Raw genomic sequence first — 23,690 nt, 5'->3', positions numbered from 1 at the left:
AAGCAACCACAATGCCGATGCAGTCAACGAACGCCTTGGACTACCAAATGACCCCGGCGCTGTACGTGTTGAACCAGCAAGCGAAAATTCTGGAAAAATCTCTCCTGCCAGGAATGATCGACCAGCCGGCCAGCAAACCTAAAGTTCGCAAACAACGAGGACCGTACAGGAAGAAGAACGCCAAATCACCGTCTCCGTCGCCTTCGGCACAGTCCGATAGCTCAGCTTGCAGCACGGAAGAGCTAACTGGCCCAACGGAACGCGGACTTAAGCGCAAGATCAGTACATCGGAGGACGGCCAGAACCACTTCCACCAGGTGAACAAACAGTTTAAACCCAACGGACATCACAGCCTGCAGTCGAGCCCTGCACCACCGAAAGCATCAATTTTCCGAAGCATCGATCTGTTGGCACAAAGTTCAACCAATGGACGGCACTGCTAAATTGTTTTCAAAACGGGTTTTTGAATATCTTCAGGCTGAGAAGTAAAAAAGTACAAATTGTTCCTTCACCTTGCAAACGTGGTTAAATATAGTTATAAGAATGTTCCAATATTTAAAATATATTTCATAAGTAATTATCAAAATTAAAGCTGTGTTTTATCTATTATCACAAACAATCAATTTCCTTCCTTTTCCTGTATTTTTTTTAATCTTCCCAGTTAGCGATTGTTCTTTAAAATGTGTTTATAGCATTTATTTTGGTATTCAGATTATTATCGTATTCTTTCTGTACTATAAGTTGTTTTAGTCTACCTCCATTATTTGTTTACCTATTGCAAATATCGCAATTAGATTAATGCCCTTTCAAAGCACCAGAAGGAAATTTTAATTCTAAACTCTTTTTTAGAAAAGTTATGTGCCCTAATGAAATGGTAAGCACGAATTATTTTCAATGGCAAAATTTTTAGTCAAAAATTGAGAGTTGTTGAGCAAAAAATGGGTAAAAATGTTGTTCCCTTGCCAGTTTTGAGTCACACATATCAAGAACAGATACTGGATTTTCCAGATACCGATTCCGATTTGCCACTACGGATGTTCCGGATTCAGGTTCCCAATGTGAGATCGGCCAGATCTTTACTTTACATTGACTTTACAACTAATTTCATATGATCTCAATGAAAAATAAAGATATTTGTTGCAAAAATTATGACTTTTATAGCAAAAAAGTGTAAAACAGAAATCGTGACTAAAAAGTAAGAAAAACACAAAACAGGTAGAAGATAATGCTTGAAGGCATGATACTATCAAAAATTTTACAATTTAACAAGATAAATGCTGTTAAAAATCAGTCATCTGGGGCGAATCGGGACTCGTGGGGCGAATAGTGTCTTAGCCACGTTATTGCACATTATTTCAATAGTTTTGATTGGTTCCGAATAGAACAACAACTGCTGTCCCGATTCACCCCATTTGGCGATACAAAAATGGAAGAAGAAAACAAATAAAGTACTTCCTTGACGCGAAAAAAAATGAGTAAACTATGGTCAGTGGATCCAATTTAAAAAAAAACGGGTGCTGAAAGAAAATACCGATACATCCTGTAATATCTTATCTTATTAATATGATTTAAGACCACTTGTGTAGTACAGAAAGACTATGGAAATATAATGCTGGCTTTCGGATTGTCTTTTTAATATGTAAAGGTAAAGGTGTAATAATTTTGATAGACATTATTGCTTTATTTATATAAGATTATTGCAGATATATTTGAATTGCCGAAGCAATCCAAATCGTGCACAAAAATACACATTAGACGAAGGTTTGTTCCCAATTTTGTTCGAAATTTACCATGAAACTGAGTAAAAATATCAAACCATACATAGAATTTACCAAACCTAACTCGATGTGTAATCAATTTTGAATTTCATAGAAAATAGGAACTTTTACAAACACCAATTTAATTATAAAAAAAAAACTTTTTTCTAGAGATAATCGCACCATGTACACAATTTGATTCAACAAATACCACCCATAATAAACAATTAAAGGAACGTTAATAATATATCTCAAGCTTGTAGTACCTTCATTTACTCATCTCGTGTTCAGTTCCCGCCATATTTCGAACAAACCTAGTCTTTTGTGATGTTGCTCAAAGCAAGGACTAGAGAGAGATAAGCAGTTTTTTGTCTCAGATCAATTTCTAACATCGATTGAGTTCCAAACACTAAACATTGTTTAATCTTGCTCTGAATTGGGTGATTATCATGATAATTGAGTTTAAATCAGACTATTTCGATAACGAGTAGCAATACATTTACCTTCACTCCGCGTAACGATTTCGGGCGGCCTCTTTCTCGTCAGTTCCGTTTTCTTTTGCCATGAGCAACAGTTGAAGCATCAACAGTGCCTCCACCTTATCCAGCGGATCCATCACACCACGCTGCAACCATTTTGGAATTGTCGTTCGCGCGTGGCTAAAGCCAAGCTTGTTCAGAATGTAGTCGATGCCGTACGGCTCAATGGACTTGCCAGCCCACGATAGCAGTCTGTAAAGTTGGGTTAAATAAAAAGTTAAAACTGTTGTTGAAAAGCTAGAAAAGATAAACTTACCTAACAGTCGGTTCCAAATGCCAAGTTTTACAGTTGAAATGCCGCCAGTCCGTTCTCATGAGCATTTCCACGTCGGACTTTTCCACCTTAATGTTCACGTGCTTTGTACTGGCTGGTTTCTCCTCGGCCCGACTCTTGGAACTTGTTCCGGCTTCATTGATGTTGACCGCACTTCCGTTAGCAATCGACTGACTCGAGGACAAGTCCTGGGTCGAAGAGTTGCTCGAGGTGCTGCTTCGGCCGGGTTTCAAGTTTGACTGGGATGACGGTGTCGGCGATGGGGATGGTGCCGGTGGGTGCGGATTCGGTGAAGCCGGACGCGCACTCGTTATCGTACCAAGCACTTTATCCTTCTCTTTTAGATATGAAGTAATGAGATCATGCAGAAAGAAGAACGCATCTGCATCCACAGTGACAAAAATGTGATCTTCAAACTCTGTAATGAAACTGCACTCGACAAGTGGTTTGTCTTCTGTGGAAATAAATAAGAATTTGTTGAAGGGTAATTTACCATAAGATCTGCAAAACTTACGTGAAACATCCGGCGTCGAGATTCCTTGCATGTGTTCCGTCTTAAAATGCAGCTGAAGACTGGGCAGAGCGAAGATGACTTCCCTGTTGTGATTCGGATCTTGCAGCTTTGGGTGAGATGCTGCACCACCAGCAGTTCCCCGGGCGCGCTCAATCGAGTTGGTGTGATGTTCTTTGTCACGTTCCAGCACCGGGAAGCGATCGACGGCTGTAAGGATACAAAAGTATTTTGAAAAATGCAATCGTGAAGAAATAAAAAAAAAACATACCATCAATTTCACTGTTGGCAAATGCATAATGGAACCATTCGTGCAGTGTCTTGAACTGCGGTGGGAATATCACATTCCGGGTCATCCGGACGACGGTCGCGTTCGAGTGATGTTGCGACGGTTGTTGGGTGTTCATGCCCAGCCCGAACGTGAGCGTCTGAATGACGTGCACTTCCTCCGTAGATTCTACGTGTTGCGCTTCCGTGGCAAAATTTATGCACGGTTCCTTCAAACTGAACAAGGCCCACGACTTGGACTTGAAGTTAATGCCATGGAAACAGGCGAGTGAAATATTTTTACCGTGCAACTCCATGGTCCCACCCAGCACGGTTCCGATACTTGACAGAGGGACTCCCAGCGTTGACAGCCACAGTCCCTTCGTTTGCCGCAGTGGACGTTGCCAGTGACGGTGGTGACGCGCGTCATGTACACTTAGTTCACGTTCCGCAATAGATGGACCTGCTGAACTTTTCTTCGTAGAATCGTTGCGTCGTACACTGGCGGAATTGTTCACGGCCAGCCGCGGTTCAAGACTCGAAAACACTCGCTTGGAAGATTTGAATTGCTGCGAGAAAAATTCTTCCAATTTGTAGAACATCTTCAAGATGTCGGCGGTCGTTGATTTTGAAATCATCATTTGAAGCTGATCCCAGGACAAGTCTCCGTGGATCAGTATAATTGCCGGTAAGTTTGTAGGCAAAGTGTTGCTGAAGTCATGATCTTTGGAGAATTTCCACTGATCTCGCAGCTGAGCACTCAGATTACTGATTCTGGTCATGAGGACACTGGTTCCCATGTAATCGAACTTCAACTCCAGTGCCATCAGTTTAATTCCAACCTTGTGGTCCGGTTCGCAGCCAGGATCTTCCCGGATATGAATGAAAGTGTCAATTTTACTCAGTTCAATGTTACCACCAACAATTCCTCCCTTGGCATCCAGCGAAGATCCTCCCAGTCCAACTCCAATGTACATATTTTTATGACCGGTGCTACCAATACTTAACCGTCCATCACTTCGGAAAGCTTTTGTCAACCAAACTATATTTCCCATCACATTTCCCATGTTCATTTGCACGTTCAGCTTGGTAAAGTTTACTGCAAACAAGACTAGAGTCTCCCACGAAGTTATCTGATTAACATCCGATGGAGACGTATTTGAGTCCAAGCTTGAAGACTTTTGATGCTTCAATCGCGCCGTCGTCGAAGAGGAACTCGTGCTGCCCATGCTATGCTTAGGCAAATCGCCATCCAAGCTTAACTTCAATTTATCTCTGCTCAGTGGCTCCGGTCGTTCCTCTGATGGGTCCGGATCGTTCATGTTCATGCTGCTGCAGTCTTCTGATACGCTCTCCAAATCACACATGCTTACTTGTTGCACGCTCAAATCTCCTAAAAACATTCTCCTCACAATACTTCTCCTGTACCAAGCTTTGGGGAATGCCAGAATCTCCGTTAGCCTTCGCATGTCATACTTGAACGAAGCAGATCCAATGTCCACGATCGTAGAAAACCGTATGATAGCCTTGGACTGATCTGACATTTTCCGACTCATGCCCGCTTCGTAGTTGATCTTCTTCGACCTCGTGATATGAAACTTGACAAATTCTACATTGATACTCAGCGAATCTTTGCGTTCACTATCCGCTAACGGACTATATTGATGCGATTCCCTCAGGTTCGTCTTTTTACCGTACGGGTGAAAGATGAACACGTTAAAATCCGCGAGACACCCAGTGACACTTAAACCTCCCGCGGATTTTCCTTCTCCTTCTCCGTAACCCGTGGTCGATGGCTGTTCATCTTCTTGGCGATTAGAGCTGAAAATGATGTCCAAGCTAGGCAGTTGAAGCATGCATTCGACCCTTGAAACAGGTAGACAAGAGAATCGGAACGTTGAAGGTTGCATATGGAAGTAAACGACTACGTCCACAGGAAAACTGGCGTAAGCAGCATAGTTGTTCTCCAACATTTGAAGGTTCACTGGGTTTGATGGTATTGACAGAACCTTAGACGGAATTGGCTCAAGTGTTTGCTCTAAGAATTCCAGAATGTGGGGTGAAATGATCGTTTCTTCCGGAATGCTCTGCAGGGTCATCCACGCAAACAGAGTTGCTCGCTTTGATCCATGTCTTCGAGTAACTCCAAACGGATCGCTAGTGGTGTAACGTGGTGAAACATCGTCGTCGATTATCTTGGACTGGTACTGCAGCTTTACGTCTAAACCCGGAATGTGAAAGATGGTTAGATCCACTAGCACCGTGTACGGTGAATTGTACTTCATTTTAGACTTTTCCTTGTTTCGCCTCGGTGGAACTGGACTTCCCCAATCTGTGCCAATACTACGTTCCCGTTTATGTTGCTTCACCGTGGTGCTTACACTGGTAGTCATCTTGTCGTCTGTCACATCCTTTGTGTGCAGAACACACTTTCCAGAGTTCACCAGTACCTTTATGTCCAACTCAAAGTCAATATTCGGCTCCTGTTGCTTCTGCGGATGGTTCGGACTTTTCTTCCTCAGCTCAACCTGCTCACCGTCGATTTCCAACAGGTGTGGAACCTCCGAAGTCAGTGACGCTGAATCGTAGCGCGGCCAATCGAGGCCAGAATCCGAATACGCCACATCGGAATCCGCACTTGGCAACGAAGATTGGCGCATGGCATCGGTGAAGGTTACTCGGCTAGCTTGTGGTATCTTTACCCGTAGTGATGCACTCCTAGATGGACCCGAGTTCGGGGATTCTTGCAGACTGTTGAGCAAACCATCGTTGCCGCTCATCCCTTCCATCATAGTGGAACATTCTCCGGACTCCATCATGTCCTCGCGGGTAGGCGATGGAGCAATGAAAGATCGCGACCGGTTTGTAGACTTGAGCATAGTTTTACGAATTGTAGGTCGTTTCCATTTCTGCAACATATCCCTTCTAAAATACTTGTAGCAGATTGCTTGCAGCTCTTGCAGTCTTCTCTCTTCATTTTCAATTGTCTTGATCGAAGCACCAAGCGTTCTCAGATCATTAACAGTCTTTGTCTGTTCAGCAATTTCATTCTCCATCAGCAGCGATCGCTTCTTCGGATCCAAAGTAGTGTCGAACAAAAATGACGGTAGCGAATCAACAGATTTTCGTCCTTTGGCGCCAAACTCTTGCGAAGTCCTGTTTCCATCGACTTGATCAGCGTCGTCACTATCCTGCGTGTCCGATGAAATGGGTTCGTCGTCTTCCGATCCGGTCAGCATGGTGAGCGTGTGTCCCAGCGCGGACAGTTGTTTGCCAATATTGACGTCAAGGTGGATATCAACCCCCTCCATTTGCCACTTAACGTTGAGGAACCACTTGGCATTGTCCGGGTGTTTGGCCGCTATCGTACGCGAGCAAACTTCGTACGTTCCTTCGGACACGACGCACAAGTTCATGATGCTTGAGTCGTTCATGTTGGGCTTCCACTCGTCCAATGAAGAGTCAAAATCCTCGGCGAAACGAAGACATAGGCCAACAAACTTGCCCTTTGAGACGAGAGAGCCACAACTACACGCGGAAATTATTGTGTTTTCTAGCGTGATAACTACAGCTCCTTTTTGTTCGAAGTCTCCAACCGAGCGATTACCCCACTGTTGTGGTGGTTGGTTGAGAGGTAAGCAAATGCCCATATCTTCCACGGTCAATTGCAGGAACAGTGTCGATAGATTTGCGGTGTTTAGATGTTGACTCAGCTTTTCAAACGGTACCTTCTCAAATACCTGTTGGGTGGCCATCAGAACTTCTTTGTTGAGATTTGCTCGCTTCTCGGTCCAATATTCGTAGGCGTTCTTATAGTTGAGCCAAACCAGGATGGCCTTGTCAACGGCAATCGGTTGAACGTAGATCAGTGGTCTCTTTAAGGTTATCAACACAAGCTCCTTATCGTTCATCATTTCGTCTTGGAAAGCATTGCGAAGTCCGATTGTGGTGTTGAAAAATGCATGCTGCTGGAACTCCGGTTCAGCTTCATCGAAAATCACATTTTTGATGATTTGTCCGAGAGAAAGATTAAGATCGATTTGCGCTTTGCCAAATAGCTTGGTGTTTGATGCTTCGGCAAGATTCTTAACCCGGTTCGACAGATGCAAATCGAGTTGACCTGTTTCGAATCTCACCGCGGAATTACACGGCGTCGTAGCGGTCAATTGGATACGCTTTACACGGATGTTTAGCGAGAACAAAATTCTTTTTATTTGTGATCCATTATCTGGTTCTGCATCCTCCGACCAAATCGGAACTGGTTTCTCGCCTCCGTAAACTTTTTGCACAACTTCGTTGACTTCTTTCATGAACACCTTCTGAACGAATACGAGGTGGTTCAGGAGGTCTGTAGAGAGACAACGCTCAAAGACTCCAATTTCCGCCGTAGCGTCCAGATATCCTCCTTGTCGTAGTACAACTCCGTCCATTGGGGCTTCTTCAGTGGAATTTTCGGGAACATATTCAGCTGTTACGTGAACCGGGGGTAGAGCGATGCATGCCTCTGATGGTAAATTGGTTTCCGTGGTTTGAACCTTGGTGGTAAAGCTCAGACTGTGATTTGGCAAATCTACCGTGAATTTTGCCTTACTGCCAGTGACTCCTGTTGATGTCACATGGTCCATCTTGTACTGAGCTTGCAAGGACGGCAGCAGGGCTGCTGTCACGGATAAGCTTTGCAGAATTATGTTAAATTGCATTACCAGAGGCTGCAGTAATCCACTTGGATTAGCTGGAGCCGGTTTTACGGTAGCCGAACTTGCTTTACGAGCCGTAGGAGTCTTATCCCTTGATTCACGTTGATTGTGCAACGGAGATTCCGGCTCTTCGTTCTGTCGAGTCATTCGAGCGGAGCTTCTCGTCACACGGAGTTCTTGCAGGGTGGAAGAGATCTGCTTCGATCCACGAGTCATCATTCCATGGAGTGCAACCGGATGTTGGGGAATGTCAATGTTGACGACTCCAATTGAGAGCAATCCGTTATTCTTATCTTTGCCCTTGCGTGTGATGCTTGAGTACAGTGTTTGGCTCTTTCCGATAGTTACTTTAACGACAGTTCTGAAATGGTTATAAGGGTTTAAAGACAATGATCAAATAGTGAGCGTTGTCAATACTTACTGCTGATTTGGTGGAACCCCTTCCAGCAGCACAATCATAGCCCGTCCCACCTGACCCGTAAGGGAACATTCCAGCGAAGCCGGTCGTGACTTTTTACGCCACGTGGTGCTACTGTGAAGCGCCGTTATTTCCGCTTCGAGTTTCAACCCGCTAAGCGTGGCCAGCAGTCGGGTGCGATGAATTTTAGCTACCCCAAACACTACCAGCCGGGTTCGCTCCTGAGCCAGAACGCCAACGTCTTTCGGAATCGGTGTTCCCGATCCGATGTCGTCGTCTTCTCGACCGGAAAATCCTTTGCTGTCATGTAGCAGGTTATACTTGCGCGCTCGGATTTGGCCGACGGCATCCGGCGATAGGGATACACTGGAAAAGGGTTACAGTTATTGTTTGCCGTAGAGTAAGTTCTGATAAAATGGAGTATTACCGATGCGCGATAGTTTTCGTTTCGGGCATCGCCGAGTAGAGATCCAGCAGGTGGTAGACCGTTTTCCAGCACTTTGGTGTGTCCAGCATGCTGTGAATCGGTCCGGTGAACGTTGATCGATCGAACGGTGCCGTAAAATCTACAAAAGCTTCATTTACATTGGGTCCTACGTTATGGCGCAAGCGGTTCCGTCGGTTGGCGTTGATGTGTCGGTATTGAAGATAACCATATGATAATAAGAAGGAATATTCCAATCAAGGTTTTGATTTTGACCAACAAAAAAGTTATTGACGAATGGAACACACTTGTTAGATTTTTTGAACGAGCAGCACAGCAAAAATATTCTTACAAAAAATGAGAATATTTCTGCAACACCGATGATCGACACACAAAACACCAGCAATGATTATTTTCAATGCCACATCACGGCAACACAGAACACACAAACCTACCTCCGTACGTGCTGGAGAGTCCACCGGTGATGGAGTTCTTCGCGTCCAGCGAGAGAGCATCGGAAAATATCAACGCCGTGGGACTGGTCTTGACCGGAGTGGTGATCGTATCGTTCAGGTTCGTGTAGCCCAACTTGCCCTTCACGGACTTGCTGGTGCTGCGTAGTTTCTGAGCGAAGCTGTGCGGCCTATTGCGCGAGTTGGGTGAAGGTGTCAGCGGGATCAACGGGCCCAAGCTGGGCATCTTTGACCGACTGACGGAATGTCGTAGCTCGTGACGCATTGCTGGAATGTCTTCGTTGAACTTGTCGTACCGTTCGTCGGCATAGTCGAAGATTGCATTATCGATGTGGGTCATCAACGGTTCGTTGAGACTTCCCATCAGTGTTGGATCATTGATCTCCGAGGCCAGGCTGGATTCATCCTTCAACGGAGCACTTCTCTTTCCAGTTTCCGGATGTTCGCGAAGCTCGTTCTGAGCATCTTTTACGTTTTGATACATATTTGTGATTTGATGAAGTAGTCTTAGCAAGGGCATATTCACTTGCTGGGACAGATACTTGCAATTCAGGCTGAAGTTTATAACAGTGCTGGTATGTTTCTTCAATTGACCTCTGGAAATGTACAACATGTGATGCTTGGTGTCGTCCGGGAAACCGTCCGTCATTCGCAACAACTCCAACTCAACTCCAACATATTCACACAAGAAAGCAGGTTGTTCTGGAGGCATGATAAGCGAAAACTTTCCGTTGCTCTTTTTTCCCATCTTTGGCTTTGGTTTTTTGGAATCGCCAGCCTCGCTCACGACTATGTCGATGCGCATGGTATCGAAAGAACATACGAGAGATAAATTGGTACCCAGACTGTCCAGCGAGGAAACATCCGTGTTGGACACATTGTTGATCATCTGCTGGGGCATAACTCCGAGGCAGGTTAGCATCGGTTCAAAAATGAGATGTGCATCAAGAATCCGATTGTTTTCCTGCATAAACCTAACCGATTGAATCTCCGGACGATTCTTCGACGCTTGACGAACATTCTGTAATGAAGTTATTGTTTCAAAATTTGACATAATTGTCTAAAGCTTAATTCCCAAACCTCGTGCTTCTCCTTGTCGCGGCTAGTTTTGGTGGCTCCATTTTGTTGCTTCGCCATCCACGAGTAAAGATCTTCTTTCTGGTTCGGTGGCGGAGTCCACGGCTTGTCCATCGAGTCCGACGAACTGCACACTGAGGGCAACGAACCTTCCTTCAACGCTCCGTATTCGATCTGGGGATCGTGCTTATCGAAGATAATTGGGAACATTTGCATGCTAGAGCGCGAGGAAGGTGCTGCTGGAGGAATAAAACTCTTTACCGAGGACTTTTTCCGTAGTTTGTTCGAGTTGTTAGTACTGGGAGAGGTGTTAATGGAGTCTCCTAGCTTGGTTACGTGGATCTGTACCGGTTCCTCTGGCATTTTGATTACTGTCGAAACAAAGTGGGGGAAGGCAAATCGAGATATTGTTGAAATAGGATGAGGGGCAACTACTAACAAAACATAAACCCAAACCAACAATTAACAGAACCTTTGAAAAAGCATATTTTAACATAAAACACAAAGTACACAAAAAAAAAAGACAAAATCAACACAGATCAGAGAGGATAGATAAAGAACGAAAGAAGGGAGTAAGAGCAGAACAGAAGATGGACGGAAGAAGAGAGGATGATTGTGGGTTGGTTGATCAACGTTTTCATTACCGTGGTGCTGATGGCCACCGGTTGTGGCCGTCGACTGGTGGTGCTGAGCTTGCACGCTTTGGCCAAGCAACATTGTGCGCTCATTTTCCTCATCAATCAGGGGGTGGTTTTCGATGATACCCACCGGATAATTCTCAGCGTCAATGTCATCCGTGTCCTCTGCGTCCTGTGCAAGGAAAGAAGAAAAGCCATAGTGATAGTTTCAGGCGAGAATGAAAGCGGTCGATCGATGTGTTGGTGGAGGCTCTTTCTGCCAAAAATTGGGAATTGCTGCGCATATTTTGCATCACTTTGGAACTCACATCCAAACTGGGTTATTACCCAAAAAGTGTCAATAAGATCATTTTAAAAATTCTAACCACGACAAAATCTTACAAACTTAGTTTTCGCTTCAACGTTTTTCACAGTTGAAAAAAATAAACTCATTTCGTCTCCTTGAACGAGAACGGAAAATTTCAAAAATTCAAATGGCATGAAAAGACTTCTAATTCTACATGAGGCAGATGAAAGATTAAGCGGAAACGTGTTCTTGTTAACACTCAAGTTGTGTGACTGTGTAGGTGTGTGTGTGTATGTGTATTTGTTAATTGGTTCGCGCCGTTAAGAGGTTCGGGTTATTAACAACAAAGCCTCTCCGATCCGAGTACAAAATACAAAACAAAAATGCATATCAACACATGGTGGTACTAGACACTGAGTTCTTTCTTTTTTGCCCGAAACAACACGCGCAATGGAGAACGTTCAACGTGTTGAACTTACCCCAAATCGGTTTATAACGCTGAAAAGGGAGATTTTTAGTGTAATTGGATAGGTTGATCGTAGGACCGAAATGGACGTTATGCAGACAAGAAATTTTTGATGCGGATTCTCTCAATAAGTGATAAGTAATGTGATGATTTGACATGTACCTACTACAAAACTTACCTCATCTTGTGGCAAGGAGAAGGTGACACTGATTGGATTGTTCAGCTTGCCCTTGTACTGATGTTCAAATAGCATAGGATTGTAGAGCACATTTTTCCACTGACGACTGAGTACAATGACGGCCTGAAAATAAAGTTTGGGTTCAGAAATGTCGAACGCGTGACATTCATCACAAATTATACCTGTCTCAAGGTGCTCAGCTGAGGAATGTACTGCTGCTTGAGGTCATTCTCGACCTTGATGACTGTTTCTTCTAGGACATATTTCTGCAGCATGGTACACAGCAAACAGCTTGGATCCTCCTGTAGGGTTTTGGCCAGTGGAGTGAACATCCCTGGATATCGACTCTTTATCGGTCTGTGGACGGTTTGTCTTTCCCAAGCATCAGCCATAAGAGCGACCAGGACAGCAGTGCGTCGCACGTACATTGCTCGAACCATGGAGACAACTTTAATTGCAAAACGATTGCTCGGGTTCATCCAAGCTGTAATGGCCGGCGATGCCGTGCTCAGAAGGTTCCAATCAAGCCGGGTGTAATCGATCTTTCGCGTGATTGGGGATCTCGGAGGGGCGGCAAAATTGAACCAGACTGTTTTGAAGTCGATGACGCAAGATGAAGTTTTGCCGTTGTTGTTTTTGGCTGGTATCAGCGCGTTGAAAGGGCCCTTTTCATCTCCGACACCATTTGATCCCATTTGTGGAGTTTGGTCTTTCGGTTGATCCTCATCCGGGTTAGGTGTTTCTGCTGTTTTGTAAGAGAATCGCTCGCGAGCAGTTCGGTTATCGACGGGTTTGTCTTTGGCGCGAGTTTCAGTAATGCTCTTGTCTTTGGCAGCTCCCGCTTTTGGAGTAGAGGGTTTCTTCATGCCAATTTTTGCCAAAGCTTCAGCGGCCATACTTCCACCAGCTTCGTTCAAAAGTGTGACCAAGTTAAGTGGGTTGTTGCCCGTTACACTATTTTGATTAACCTCTGAGTTAACAACTTCAGGTGGCGGAACCGGCTTCAGGGCTTCTTCAGCATTTTCCGATTTTTCAAACTGCGATCTTTTGACGATCTTTACACTCACTCCTTCCAGTCCACACTCGAACATGATGTATCCCATGCCGGAGTTGCCCTCCACGGCCGGTTCTTCGGGGATCTTAGTGCAATCGAACATGGCTCGCGTACGGTGCGTCGGAATCGCTGTTATCACGATCTGTGAGTCTTGCACAGCTATCGGTTCATTTTTCAGCCTTCTCAGCTGAGCATGCGCCTTTCCTACGTCCAACGTTATTATCAACTCTTCGAGTTGTTTCTCCGATGTTTCTAGCAAAACAGGTTCCCCAGGGACGTTATCCGGTCGCGATTGGGAGGAAAGGTGCGCTAGCAGCGCTCTGGTTCCTCGAATCAACCCACTTTTCTTTAAACCTCCGCTGCGAACCGTTGGCTGGGTATAGACGGTATGCATGGAAGCTTTGGTAGTCTTACCCAGATGGAACCTAGTCGAGACTCCTTCAAAACACACCGCCAACAGTGAGGCACAGCTCAACTCCTGAACGTTGTCCAGCGCAGCAAACGAGATCACTTCTTCAATCACAGAGCTCTGAATCATCGTTACGTTAACCTTTGGCAGCACAACCAAACCTTGCAACTGGGTGGAGATGCTTTCTTCGTACACGTCAGTCAAGACGGGACCACCGGGACCTTGCAGGTTACGCTCCGCTGTGGACCGTTTCGAGTTCGAGTGTACCTGGGACCAGTAGCTGAGCGATTGATCACGCTTTAGGATGTTGACGGCTTCGACCTTGCGCACGCACGACGCATGCGTATCGTTGATGATCGTCAGTGGGTGCAGCGTTGATAGGGTGGGGATCAACGACTCGACCATTCTTGAATGGAAAGAAAAAAAAAACGAGTTTAGTTTGATAACATCGCAGTATGCCTTGATCATTCCCATAAAATGACACATTTCCATTACTTCAGCATTGTTTCGCTAATCTGTTTGCTTACTCAAATAAATGCTACCTTTTCGGAGCAAGTGAACGACAATGGTCAAGATGATTACGAGTACGAATCGGCAGATTACGATTACGATCAAGATGAACGTGAAACAGGTCAAAACTTTAACGCATTCAGCGATGCCGAGTTGTCCGCTGCATTGTCCCGGCTTTCGACCCGCGAACTGAACCGACTGTCGAAGTTGATGGCCATGGAGGATGCAACCGATCATCGGAAAAATAAACGTGAATGCCAGCAGCAACCATGTTCGGATTCCGCGGCGGTCAGTAACTTTGCTGGAGATGAACGAGATCAGGTTGCCTCATTCAGGGGGTGGTTCAGGAAACGGAAACCTACGACGACCACAACAACCACCACAACGGTTCAGCCAACGAAGGCAAAGGTGACCAAGCGAAAGCCGACACGTACCAAAAAAGTAACCAAGCCTAGGAAGAAGCCTCCTCCACGAAAACTTACTCATCAGATTGCAGACGATGTTAAGCTGTATGGTAACGATTGGAGTGCGAAAGCAGTACTGGATCGTAACGTTCACAATAGGATTGATTTTTTGAAGAGTAAATTACGGAATTGTAAGTACTTCACATGCCCAATTTCAGTAATAATTTCTAATTACTTTCCTACGATAGCCAAAGGCCAGAACTATCGTCACAGACGAAATCCGTTGAATAACGATGCACCGCTGAAATCAGAAACTGCAGGCTTCTTGGAAGATTCCTTTCCGAACCCATCACTGGAAACGGATTCATTTCGCCAACCACTGGAGTCACTTGTCCGAGTTAAACGAAACAATGCTTAAGTACAGCATCCCGTTCCTAATTATTTTGTATTGTGTTCTATTTTATATGTGCTTTTGTGTATTTGTATGAAATAAAAACAAAAAAAAATCATACCTTTGCAACCCCTCCAGCAATAGCGGTGTGACCATGATGTCGACCTGCCCTTTGAACCGCACCACCACCGAATTTCTCGTGGCCGTCTCTCCTTGCGAGCTCAGGAATTCATTCTCGTGTTCTTTGCTTTCCTGCTTTTCGAAACTTCCCCGCACCATAACGCTCGGGTCCCACGGGTGTGGCCTCGGCAGGGTGGACATCGAGGACGTCGGTTGCTGGCCGCTTCCGTCGTATCGCGATATGACCTTCACTTCGCGCCAGTGCGAGTAATTGTCAAAGTGCGGAACCAGTTTGCTCCCGATGTAGACCAAACCTCCGTCGTCGTTCTGCTGGAACAGGGGCATCGAGAATGCGTCCGCGCCGAACGGCATCGAGCAGTGGGACCAGTTGGAGCACCGCACCTGCGCCAGGTGGGTCACGTAGCTGGCCATCAGAAGTGGCGAGTCGACGATCGGACGGTTGATCTGCATGTGTAAATTCACCAGGGTGATGTCCTCTTGGGATGACATTGCCGAAATGAAGGAACTCGACGAGAGTGAGTGCGACTCGGACGAGTCGTGAGGATCAACCTGCGAAAATTGTGTGACATTAGTTTGGTGAAGGTACAATTTTAAAAATAAACCATCAAAGGTTGTCCTAAGTCAGTCTAGTCCGTCGTCGATCTTCAGTACACTCAACTGGACGTCGCAATTCAAGAATCTTACGCTTGTGAAAAAGGTACAAGGAAATGCCATCAAAAATCTCCATGATTTTACAGCTTATCATTTGATTAGTGTTTTAGTTTGGGTCGAGTTTTCATGGAGACACCTGGTAGTTGAACTTTTTAGTAAGACATAGTGTTAATGGAGACGCATAGCAATTGAACTTTTTAGTAAGGTACAGTTTGATGGAGACGCATGGCAATTTACATTTTAATGTAGATACAGTTCAAGGAGGGAGGCGCATGGTAGTAAATCGTTTTTAATCATCAACTGTTTGACTTATGAAGACAGTAAATAAAGGAATTCATTAAATATATTAAATCTTCAACAAATGATTTATTATTTAATTGTCAGTTTGTCTGATCGTCGTAAATATGTAAAAAAAGTATTACATTAAATGACTTGATAAAAACGAAAGCAACTTGGAGAAAACTCCAGAAAACAAAGTGTAAAAAAATTGAACAAATTATTTAATATCAAGTTTTTGATTAGTGATCCTGTAAGGGAAGTGGTTTCAACATTGTCAATCTTGATGATGTTTTCAGAGGCTACTACTCTATATTAATTAAATGAAAAGGTGAAAATCTACGTTATCTTGTATAGAAGCAAGTGTGTGTAGCAGTGAAAAAATTTCATTTTATATTTGCTTTGTATAATACAACTTTTCGCATCATTTGATGTAGATGAGTTACACACAAAACTGTTAAACGGAAATATCCCGTAAATTTGGGTGACTGTGGATGACGAAACTACTGCTTACTTTTTTGTGAATCAAAGAAATCTTAATTGTCTAACGTCTTATTGCATGTGAATATTGGCCAAATGGTTAGATTGCCATTCATAACAAATAATAATAATAGCATTTTTTCGATAACAGTGAACCAGAAAACATTAAACGACTTTTTAAGGGAATCATAATGTAAAGTTTTCAGCACAGGATGATTTGATCATATTAGTTGTATGAATGGTACTTTTCTAAAGCAAACAAGCTTAGCAGCATGGCATACGAACCTTGTTGTACCAATTAGAGTGTAATTCAGTTTTGGCCCTATGCAATTTGTATTAGAACAAAAAAATCGTAACGAAACAATTTCAAACAGAAATAAACTGGAATACAAATAAAATTAAGTTTTTTTAAGTAACAAATGAAAGCAAGCATAGTATAGCAACATAAAAAAAAAAACAAAAAAAAAATGTATAAAATGTTACTACACTGTATAACAGCGCTTTTCTAATGATCTCTACTAGATTTTGTAGTATTTTACTCACGTCATAAACCGGCTTGAAATGGCGGAACTCGGGCCGCGGTGAAATGTTACTGAATTTGCGAAGGGGTGTCGCTAGACCATGAATCCGGCGCTCCTCCTCGTTCTTTGGTGGTGGTGGGAGGAAAGGAGTTGGTGATGCGCGCGACACGTTTTGTTTTTTTTTTGTTTGATTGTTGGGATTTACATGGTGTTTTGTGGTGGTGGTTGAGGTAACAGAGAGGCGATTGATTTGGCAGGTTGCAATTGATTTTGCATTGTGGGTGGTGTTCATTATTTGCCACGTGATCGAGTTGAACATGAAGTTTTGCGTTATTATTTTTTTTGGATTGAAGGAATGCGTAAAAAACAAACTATGTATTAACAAATTGTTTTGAGTCTATATTCTACGCTGGGATACGGAAAAAAAGGACGCTGTCTCGAACATGCATAACATAAACTGAATTTTCCTATGCATGCAGTAAAATTTAGCTGTTTGAATGATTCTTACCAGTTCTGCCGTAGATTGCGGTCTCATGGGTAGACTACGATGTTCAGGAGTGTGAATTTCGTAGTCACTTCGGTGTGTCGACAGTTTTCCCTCGAGTTCATTTGGCCCTACGATGCTCAGATCAGATGCAAACCGTTTCTTCGGTATAACCGTAGACATGTCAGCTGTGGTTGCCTTCAGGCTGGAACTTCGCGACGCATGTAGGTCTTCATCAGCCGAAAAGAATGCTTCTGATGGGTTTTCCGACGTCAACGAAACGGTACGCTGAACGTCTCGAATTATGACTTCGTCAGGAACCTTCGGACTGAGCGAATGTTCCGAATCGGACTCCAGCGGATGGGGCTGAGGTGCCGATTGGGACAGCTCTGTGAGCTCGTCGGACGTACTCATCTGACAGTCGTCACCCTGGAAATACTCCATCGTCAGGCGCGAATCCGATGCACTCGTTTTCGGGGCTTGCACCTTGATCGCCTTTGGTGTCAGGAGACGAGACTCTGAGTCGCGCATTGCCGTTGGGGTTGATACCTTGATGCTGTTGGCCTTAGGACTTGACTCTAGCAGTCGATAGTACGGTACGTCATGGGATATTGTGTTTTGTCTGTTAAAATGTAAGAAATGTAAGAAGGTCTGTCGTTCCACAAGAATCTCCCAATTGAACTTACCTTGCACTAGTGTACGAGAAGCGCCGTCCTCTGCTGCGGTCCGCACTTAGTGGTGATCCGTTATCCTTCTCCTTAACGCGCTCTAGCGACGATTTGCCCGACTTATCACTTCCAGCCCCTCCACTGCGAATCATCGTACTGTTGGGAGAAATGTCGCTTTGCTTCTGCGTCATAATAGATTCATGTTTCGGCGGCAGCGGAGACTTGGCATGCGTTGTGCGAAGATTCGGCTTGCCCACGTACTCGTAGCATTCTTGCAGCGAAACCGGCTGCAAGCTATACGGTGGTGTGTGGAAAACCAACTGATCGACGTGCAGTAAACTTTGTCCAAAGCCATACTCGCGGGAGCTCGGATGGATGTGGTACCGGGCAATGTTGATGAAATCCTGAAGATCCTGAGCAGACGGTTTGAAGAAACGTGGCCCATTACGATTAGAACCGAAGAAAGCACACCCTCCAACACATCCGCAACGGATTGGATCGCTAGTGTTGGCCCACAGGAACCACAACTTTTTAGATTTTTCGTCATGGAGCTTCAAATAGCTGAAAAGGCAGAATACGATGAGTTACCAAAACCTTATCAAAACTATAAAATCAAACATACTTGTGCTGAACCAGATGCAGGCAGTGTTCTGGAATTGGAAGCGCGGAGGCAGCTTCAATAATCACCGGACCCAGCGACACACAACCAACCTCTAGCCAGGGCTCGGTCGAATCGATGTCTCTATTACTGTTGCGGGTCGAGTGAACCGAGGCGTAAATATCTTCCCTTTCACGACGATAGTAATCGGATTCGTGGTTACGCCGATTGGGCAACGATCCGTACGGATCTTCTTTGGAGTCCCGTCGGTGGGACGGGCCTTGCTGTTGGTGTGCATCCATGCTCTTTTTTGGTTTCACATCATCAGGTCGTTTATGGTGTTCTTCCTTTCGTTCGGAATCCATTTTCATCGAGCTCTGATGATGAGCCTTGGCAGATCGACCACTTCCGGTAGTGTTGGTGTTACTGTGTGAATTGCCATTACTATGGCTAAAATGTCCTCCTGTGGATACAAACTGTCGCAGCAAGATGGTCGGTATCAATCCAGTCACGCCGGATTTTACCTGCTGACCGTGCAAATTACAGGTTGCGATACGGATAGGAGAGATCCACGTGTGTAATGCGGTTCCATTTTCAACCAAATAAAAGTCAACGGCATCGATAGCCACCCGAGTCATGCGGTATTTGATGTCCTCCGTTGAGGGGCAACGGTACTTGGCGTCATCTTTTGTGTGCGAACAGATATTAGTTGGAATGCCATGGTGGCAGTAACGGGTTGTTTTTGGAGATTTAAGATCATTTTCAGAGTCCAAAGTAAGAAAAGCCAGCGTTTCTAATCCGGTTATAACGTTGAACAGCTGGGGTGGTGTCATTTTCCCGGACAACTTTCCCAACTGAACCTCCAGCAGCCAAGCATATTCCAGAGTTTCCTCTTCGAGAGCTCGTCCTTCGTTGCTGAACATGGCATGACCCCGCACTTGAACCGCTGATAAAAGCAGATGACCTTGCTTCAAGTGTTTATCCTTGGATGGCCGCATGCTGCTGTCCGCCGATATTAGAAAAGAGGGGCTAACCAAAACTTGCAGTTCCGTTTCGTTATATCTCTTCTTCATTTCGAAACCTAACCGTTCAATCAACACAACTGGACATGGTGGATCATTCTCGTTGCAATTTTTCATGACATGTGCTTGAAGATCGTGAATCGTTACACTCACAATGACCTCCAGTGGACGGAACAATCGAGGATCGAACCGTTTTGGTTTCTCTTCTGTATTCGCACTTGCCTCGGACACCGATTTGTTTGGATCATCCTTTGAGCTGGTTGATTTCGATCCACCACTGTTCGCATTGCCGTTACCTGATTTTGAGTTGGAGTTTTCCATGTCGGTGAATGATTGATCTTCGCCAAAGATATTTTCTTTCAAATGAATGAAATTCCTCAGGATTGATCCATAAGCAAGCATGATTGATGAACCGATCTCCAATTCAACAGATACCTGGTCTGGCGGAAGGGATGTAGGATCAAACCGAGGCTGTCCGGCGTCGTTCCACGTAATGGCTGGTGATTTACGCATTTTCGGTATTCGCATCGGACTTAGAAGAATTTCCTCCTTTTCCGGAGTTGTAATATCAGCTTGTGGATCTGGCCCTAGTGGGGGCATTGGATGATAGATGTATTTGATTGAAAGCGCCACAATGGGAACCGTCCAACAATCGATCCAACCAGCAGATCGTAGACAAACTCGCCGCCACTTTTTAGTGATTAATTCACTTCGCTGTTTAATGCTTCCATCGCGTGTTAATATCTGAGCATTTTTATCAAGCGCTATCAATATTGGTTTGCTGCTCGACTGTTCGGGAACGTACATACTCAAATCAAGTCCTTCTCCGTGAATCCAAAACACGATTGGTATTTTCAGAGGCAAAAAATCGTCGAACGGTAATGTGAAACTCAAATCAAACAAATCGCCACAGAACGCCAGGTGATGATTCTCCTGATTCGTGCTTGAACAATCAATCCAGTTGAACTCGCTGCTGAGTGTGATAATTTCAAACTCCTTCAGAATAACTCCAAACTTCCACGTGTATGGAACGAAGCTAAGAATGTCCGGTCGTGCCTTTGATGCCCAATCTTCAATCAAATCTTGGAAAAATTCTTTGTGAGAGAACACAATGTATGCTGTCGCTTTACTACCAGTCAAATTAATCGTCCATTCTTGATGTTCATTCCATCGAACCGGATAGTGAACTTTTACATTGAACTGAAGTGTTTCGCACTCGGCAAGACTTCTGAACTGCAGACTTGTTGTTGCTTCTACATGCAACAGTTGTCCAGTGACTTTAGTGGTGAATCCATCCTGAAGAGTTATCCATGGCAGCGTTACCTCCAAATATGAACCAGCTCCGATATTCACATGCACTGCATTCGTTTCCTTTACTTTGGAAAACAAAATGTCGATTGTTGCTTCGTTTAGCGTGCACAAGCTTATGTCGAACGACTGAACCTCTCGTCGATCACCTGGTTTTGGTGGCTTGGTTACTTGCATTGCTTGATAATCCGGTGGAAAGAAAAATTTGAATAGATGATCTCTTTGCCGATCAGCCCACGGTCCGTAACTAAAATCCGTTCCTTTGCCACACTTAATATCAATGCCCCAAATTGGAGGGGCTGCTTCCACTACATCACCATTCGTTAGCGTAAGCGTTACTGGTTCTTCTGGAACTACACCGCATTCATCCATGTAGGTGTACAACTCTATATTATTAGACATCATGACCACAAAGCCTTCACCCATGTAGCGTGGGGGTTCATCCACTAAGCCAGTATATTTTGGACTCGGTGCAAGTAAAACTTTGGCATTCTCCACTTTCGCCTTCACAAAATGCATAAAATGGTCCAATTTGGACACTGCTGGTTTCGTAGAATAAACGCAGTGAGCTTCTTCTACACAAATCGACAAAGTTGTTGGGGTAAGACGATTCCCAAACACGAATCTTCCGGAACAGATGTCTATCTTGATCACCGGGATCAAATCTCTCCATGTAGTTGCAGTCATGGCTTCTGGTCTTGGCTTTTTAATCTTGCCCTGCTGTTCGTTAGTTTGTCTTTGATTTTCATAGTTCATTGCTTGCTCCTTGAAGCGTACTATCTCTTCGGCGCTCATAGTCTCCGTCGGGATGAGAATTGATGGTTTGAGGCCAAAGGTTTGCTCCAATTTCGCATACAAGTCGGATCGATTGTAAATATGAAGCTCTAGTCCATTCAGCATAACCGAAAGGCGCGTATCCGAATGTGACAAATCTTCAGACACGTCTTTTGGGACGTACGAACGCCACCATCGGAATATGAAGTAACCATCTTGCACACGAACCGTGTAATCGTAGTTAACGTAAACAACGTCACGGAACATGATTTTACCAGCGAGTGGATTAACATTGAGCGAACCTATCTTGAAGTATGCTCCTTTTATAAACAGTCGATTCACGAGTTTGGTGATGAAATAGCCGAAAACGCGGGAATTGTAGAATGTGATGTACACAACCCAGACGATTGACGAGATCAGGGACAGCAGCAACCAAACCTTAAAGAAGAAAGCGTGCAATCAGAGTACAATAAAGCAATATTGACTAGCATTATACTTACCATATTCTTGTCCAGCTTCATGTCCTCAATCGACTGAGTTGTGTTGAACTGCCCGATGCCCAGGTCCGAGATAAGATCGGGCTCCTCCGACACTTCGTAACTCATTTTGATGCGTTTGTGTTAGTAGCGTTAATCCTGTGAAGTACGCAAATCAAGAGCAAGAAATGTACAGATTAATTACATAGCCAGACATACAATAGTCCTCTTTGGAGCGATTGCCTAATACGAAGACGTCGAGAGACGGCAGTAACTCGTTTGATGGCGACCTTCACAGGCAACAAGTGTCTGAACAAAGACAGACAACGAAATGTAGTACAAAGGTCAACGTTCGCTTATGCATCATACGTCTGCGTTGATTCGAATTGGAATCACAAGTACTCGAAAGGGTTTCAAAATAAAATGCAACAGGTTGCAAACGCATCAAAACAAAAACATTGGATTAACAGCATACTGGCAGTAAAATGCCAGCATGAAATAGCACCAGCTGTTGTGTTTTCATGGGTGACAGCATAAATGTCGGAATGCGCAATTTGACAACCAAGGAAAATCGATTATCCCAATGGAGGTGGAAAAATCGATACCATTTTTAAATGTCTATTCCGCCCATTGCGATGACTAATAAATTGTTTGCAGTATAACTGCTTAATAAACAACACTATTTTCAGATGAGTGATTTGTTATCAGCTGGATTATGCATGATTGGAACTTATCAGCAAATTCCTTATAAAGACCCACCCTAAAATGAGTATGCGTTGTGCAATTTTCTTCCATCGAAAAAGGCCACCGTTTTCGATTTATTCTTAGTTATTTTTACATGTATTTGTCACTTACCCTTAAAACTTCTTAATTAATATGAATTGTTTGCATTTTTCGAACTAAAAACCACTTTATTTTACCAAAAACTGGCCATCACAGATTGATTTGCAACTATCGTCGCCATCTTGTTTTCACCTTTTGACAGAAGCTGTCAGCTGGATCTGTATGCTGTCTATACACACACACACACGTTCTATGTTACACTATTCACGCTACACTGCCACAGACTGGAATTAAAGATGAAGAACAACACATTTAACTCATGTTCTCGGCTCCAACGCCGTGATTTGAAGGATGGTTGGTGGTAATTGAGCCATTTGATTATAAAGAATGTCTCGAGAATAGTATACTCTCCAATAGTAAGCCCATAAGTATGAAGGGAACATAAACATTATATTGGTAACATCTGAGAAATTGTCGTCTGTGTCGAGTAGGTAATATAAATTTCACCATTCAGGCAAATTTGCTGTGAGTCTCAAAATTTTCCACGTGGGGTCACTCACACCATCATAGGTTTGTTGATAAACATTGGCTGCATGAAACCCAATTTGAGTTTTTTAATATAAGATTTTGATGAGAATTGTGTGGTTAAATATGTAGTTTTTATCTTTATATTGCATAGTTTCAATTCTGATGAAAATTGACAATACTTTTCATTCAAGAAAATGGATCCAAAAA

General features: G+C 44.1%; 1 protein-coding gene across 8 annotated transcripts; it reads right to left on the bottom strand.

Annotated features, from left to right (window-relative positions):
- Window positions 1-1,657: 1,657 nt before the first annotated feature.
- On the bottom strand, window positions 1,658-23,160 carry LOC120414652 (transmembrane protein KIAA1109 homolog). Of its 8 annotated transcripts, none has more exons than XM_039575907.2 (18): window positions 23,028-23,160; window positions 22,197-22,331; window positions 18,617-22,134; window positions 18,013-18,555; window positions 17,351-17,948; window positions 16,865-16,966; window positions 14,895-15,463; window positions 12,188-13,874; window positions 12,006-12,128; window positions 11,841-11,859; window positions 10,441-10,808; window positions 9,343-10,381; window positions 8,891-9,056; window positions 8,467-8,829; window positions 3,353-8,406; window positions 3,085-3,291; window positions 2,553-3,024; window positions 1,658-2,488 (listed from the first exon to the last, which is right to left on the bottom strand). In XM_039575907.2, the coding sequence occupies exons 2-18, from the start codon at window positions 22,299-22,301 to the stop codon at window positions 2,263-2,265; spliced, it is 15,159 nt and encodes a 5,052-aa protein (XP_039431841.1). In that variant the 5' UTR covers window positions 22,302-22,331; window positions 23,028-23,160; the 3' UTR covers window positions 1,658-2,262. The 8 variants fall into 8 exon arrangements, with proteins under 8 accessions (XP_039431841.1, XP_039431843.1, XP_039431844.1 ...); XM_039575909.2 differs by having other exon boundaries at window positions 10,441-10,676; XM_039575910.2 differs by having other exon boundaries at window positions 10,441-10,673.
- Between the last annotated feature and the right edge of the window lie 530 nt (window positions 23,161-23,690).

Source organism: Culex pipiens, chromosome 2 (genome assembly GCF_016801865.2).
Source record: "Culex pipiens pallens isolate TS chromosome 2, TS_CPP_V2, whole genome shotgun sequence".
In the NCBI taxonomy this organism is placed as follows: domain Eukaryota; kingdom Metazoa; phylum Arthropoda; class Insecta; order Diptera; family Culicidae; genus Culex; species Culex pipiens.
This window is presented reverse-complemented; position numbering and strand designations above follow the sequence as displayed.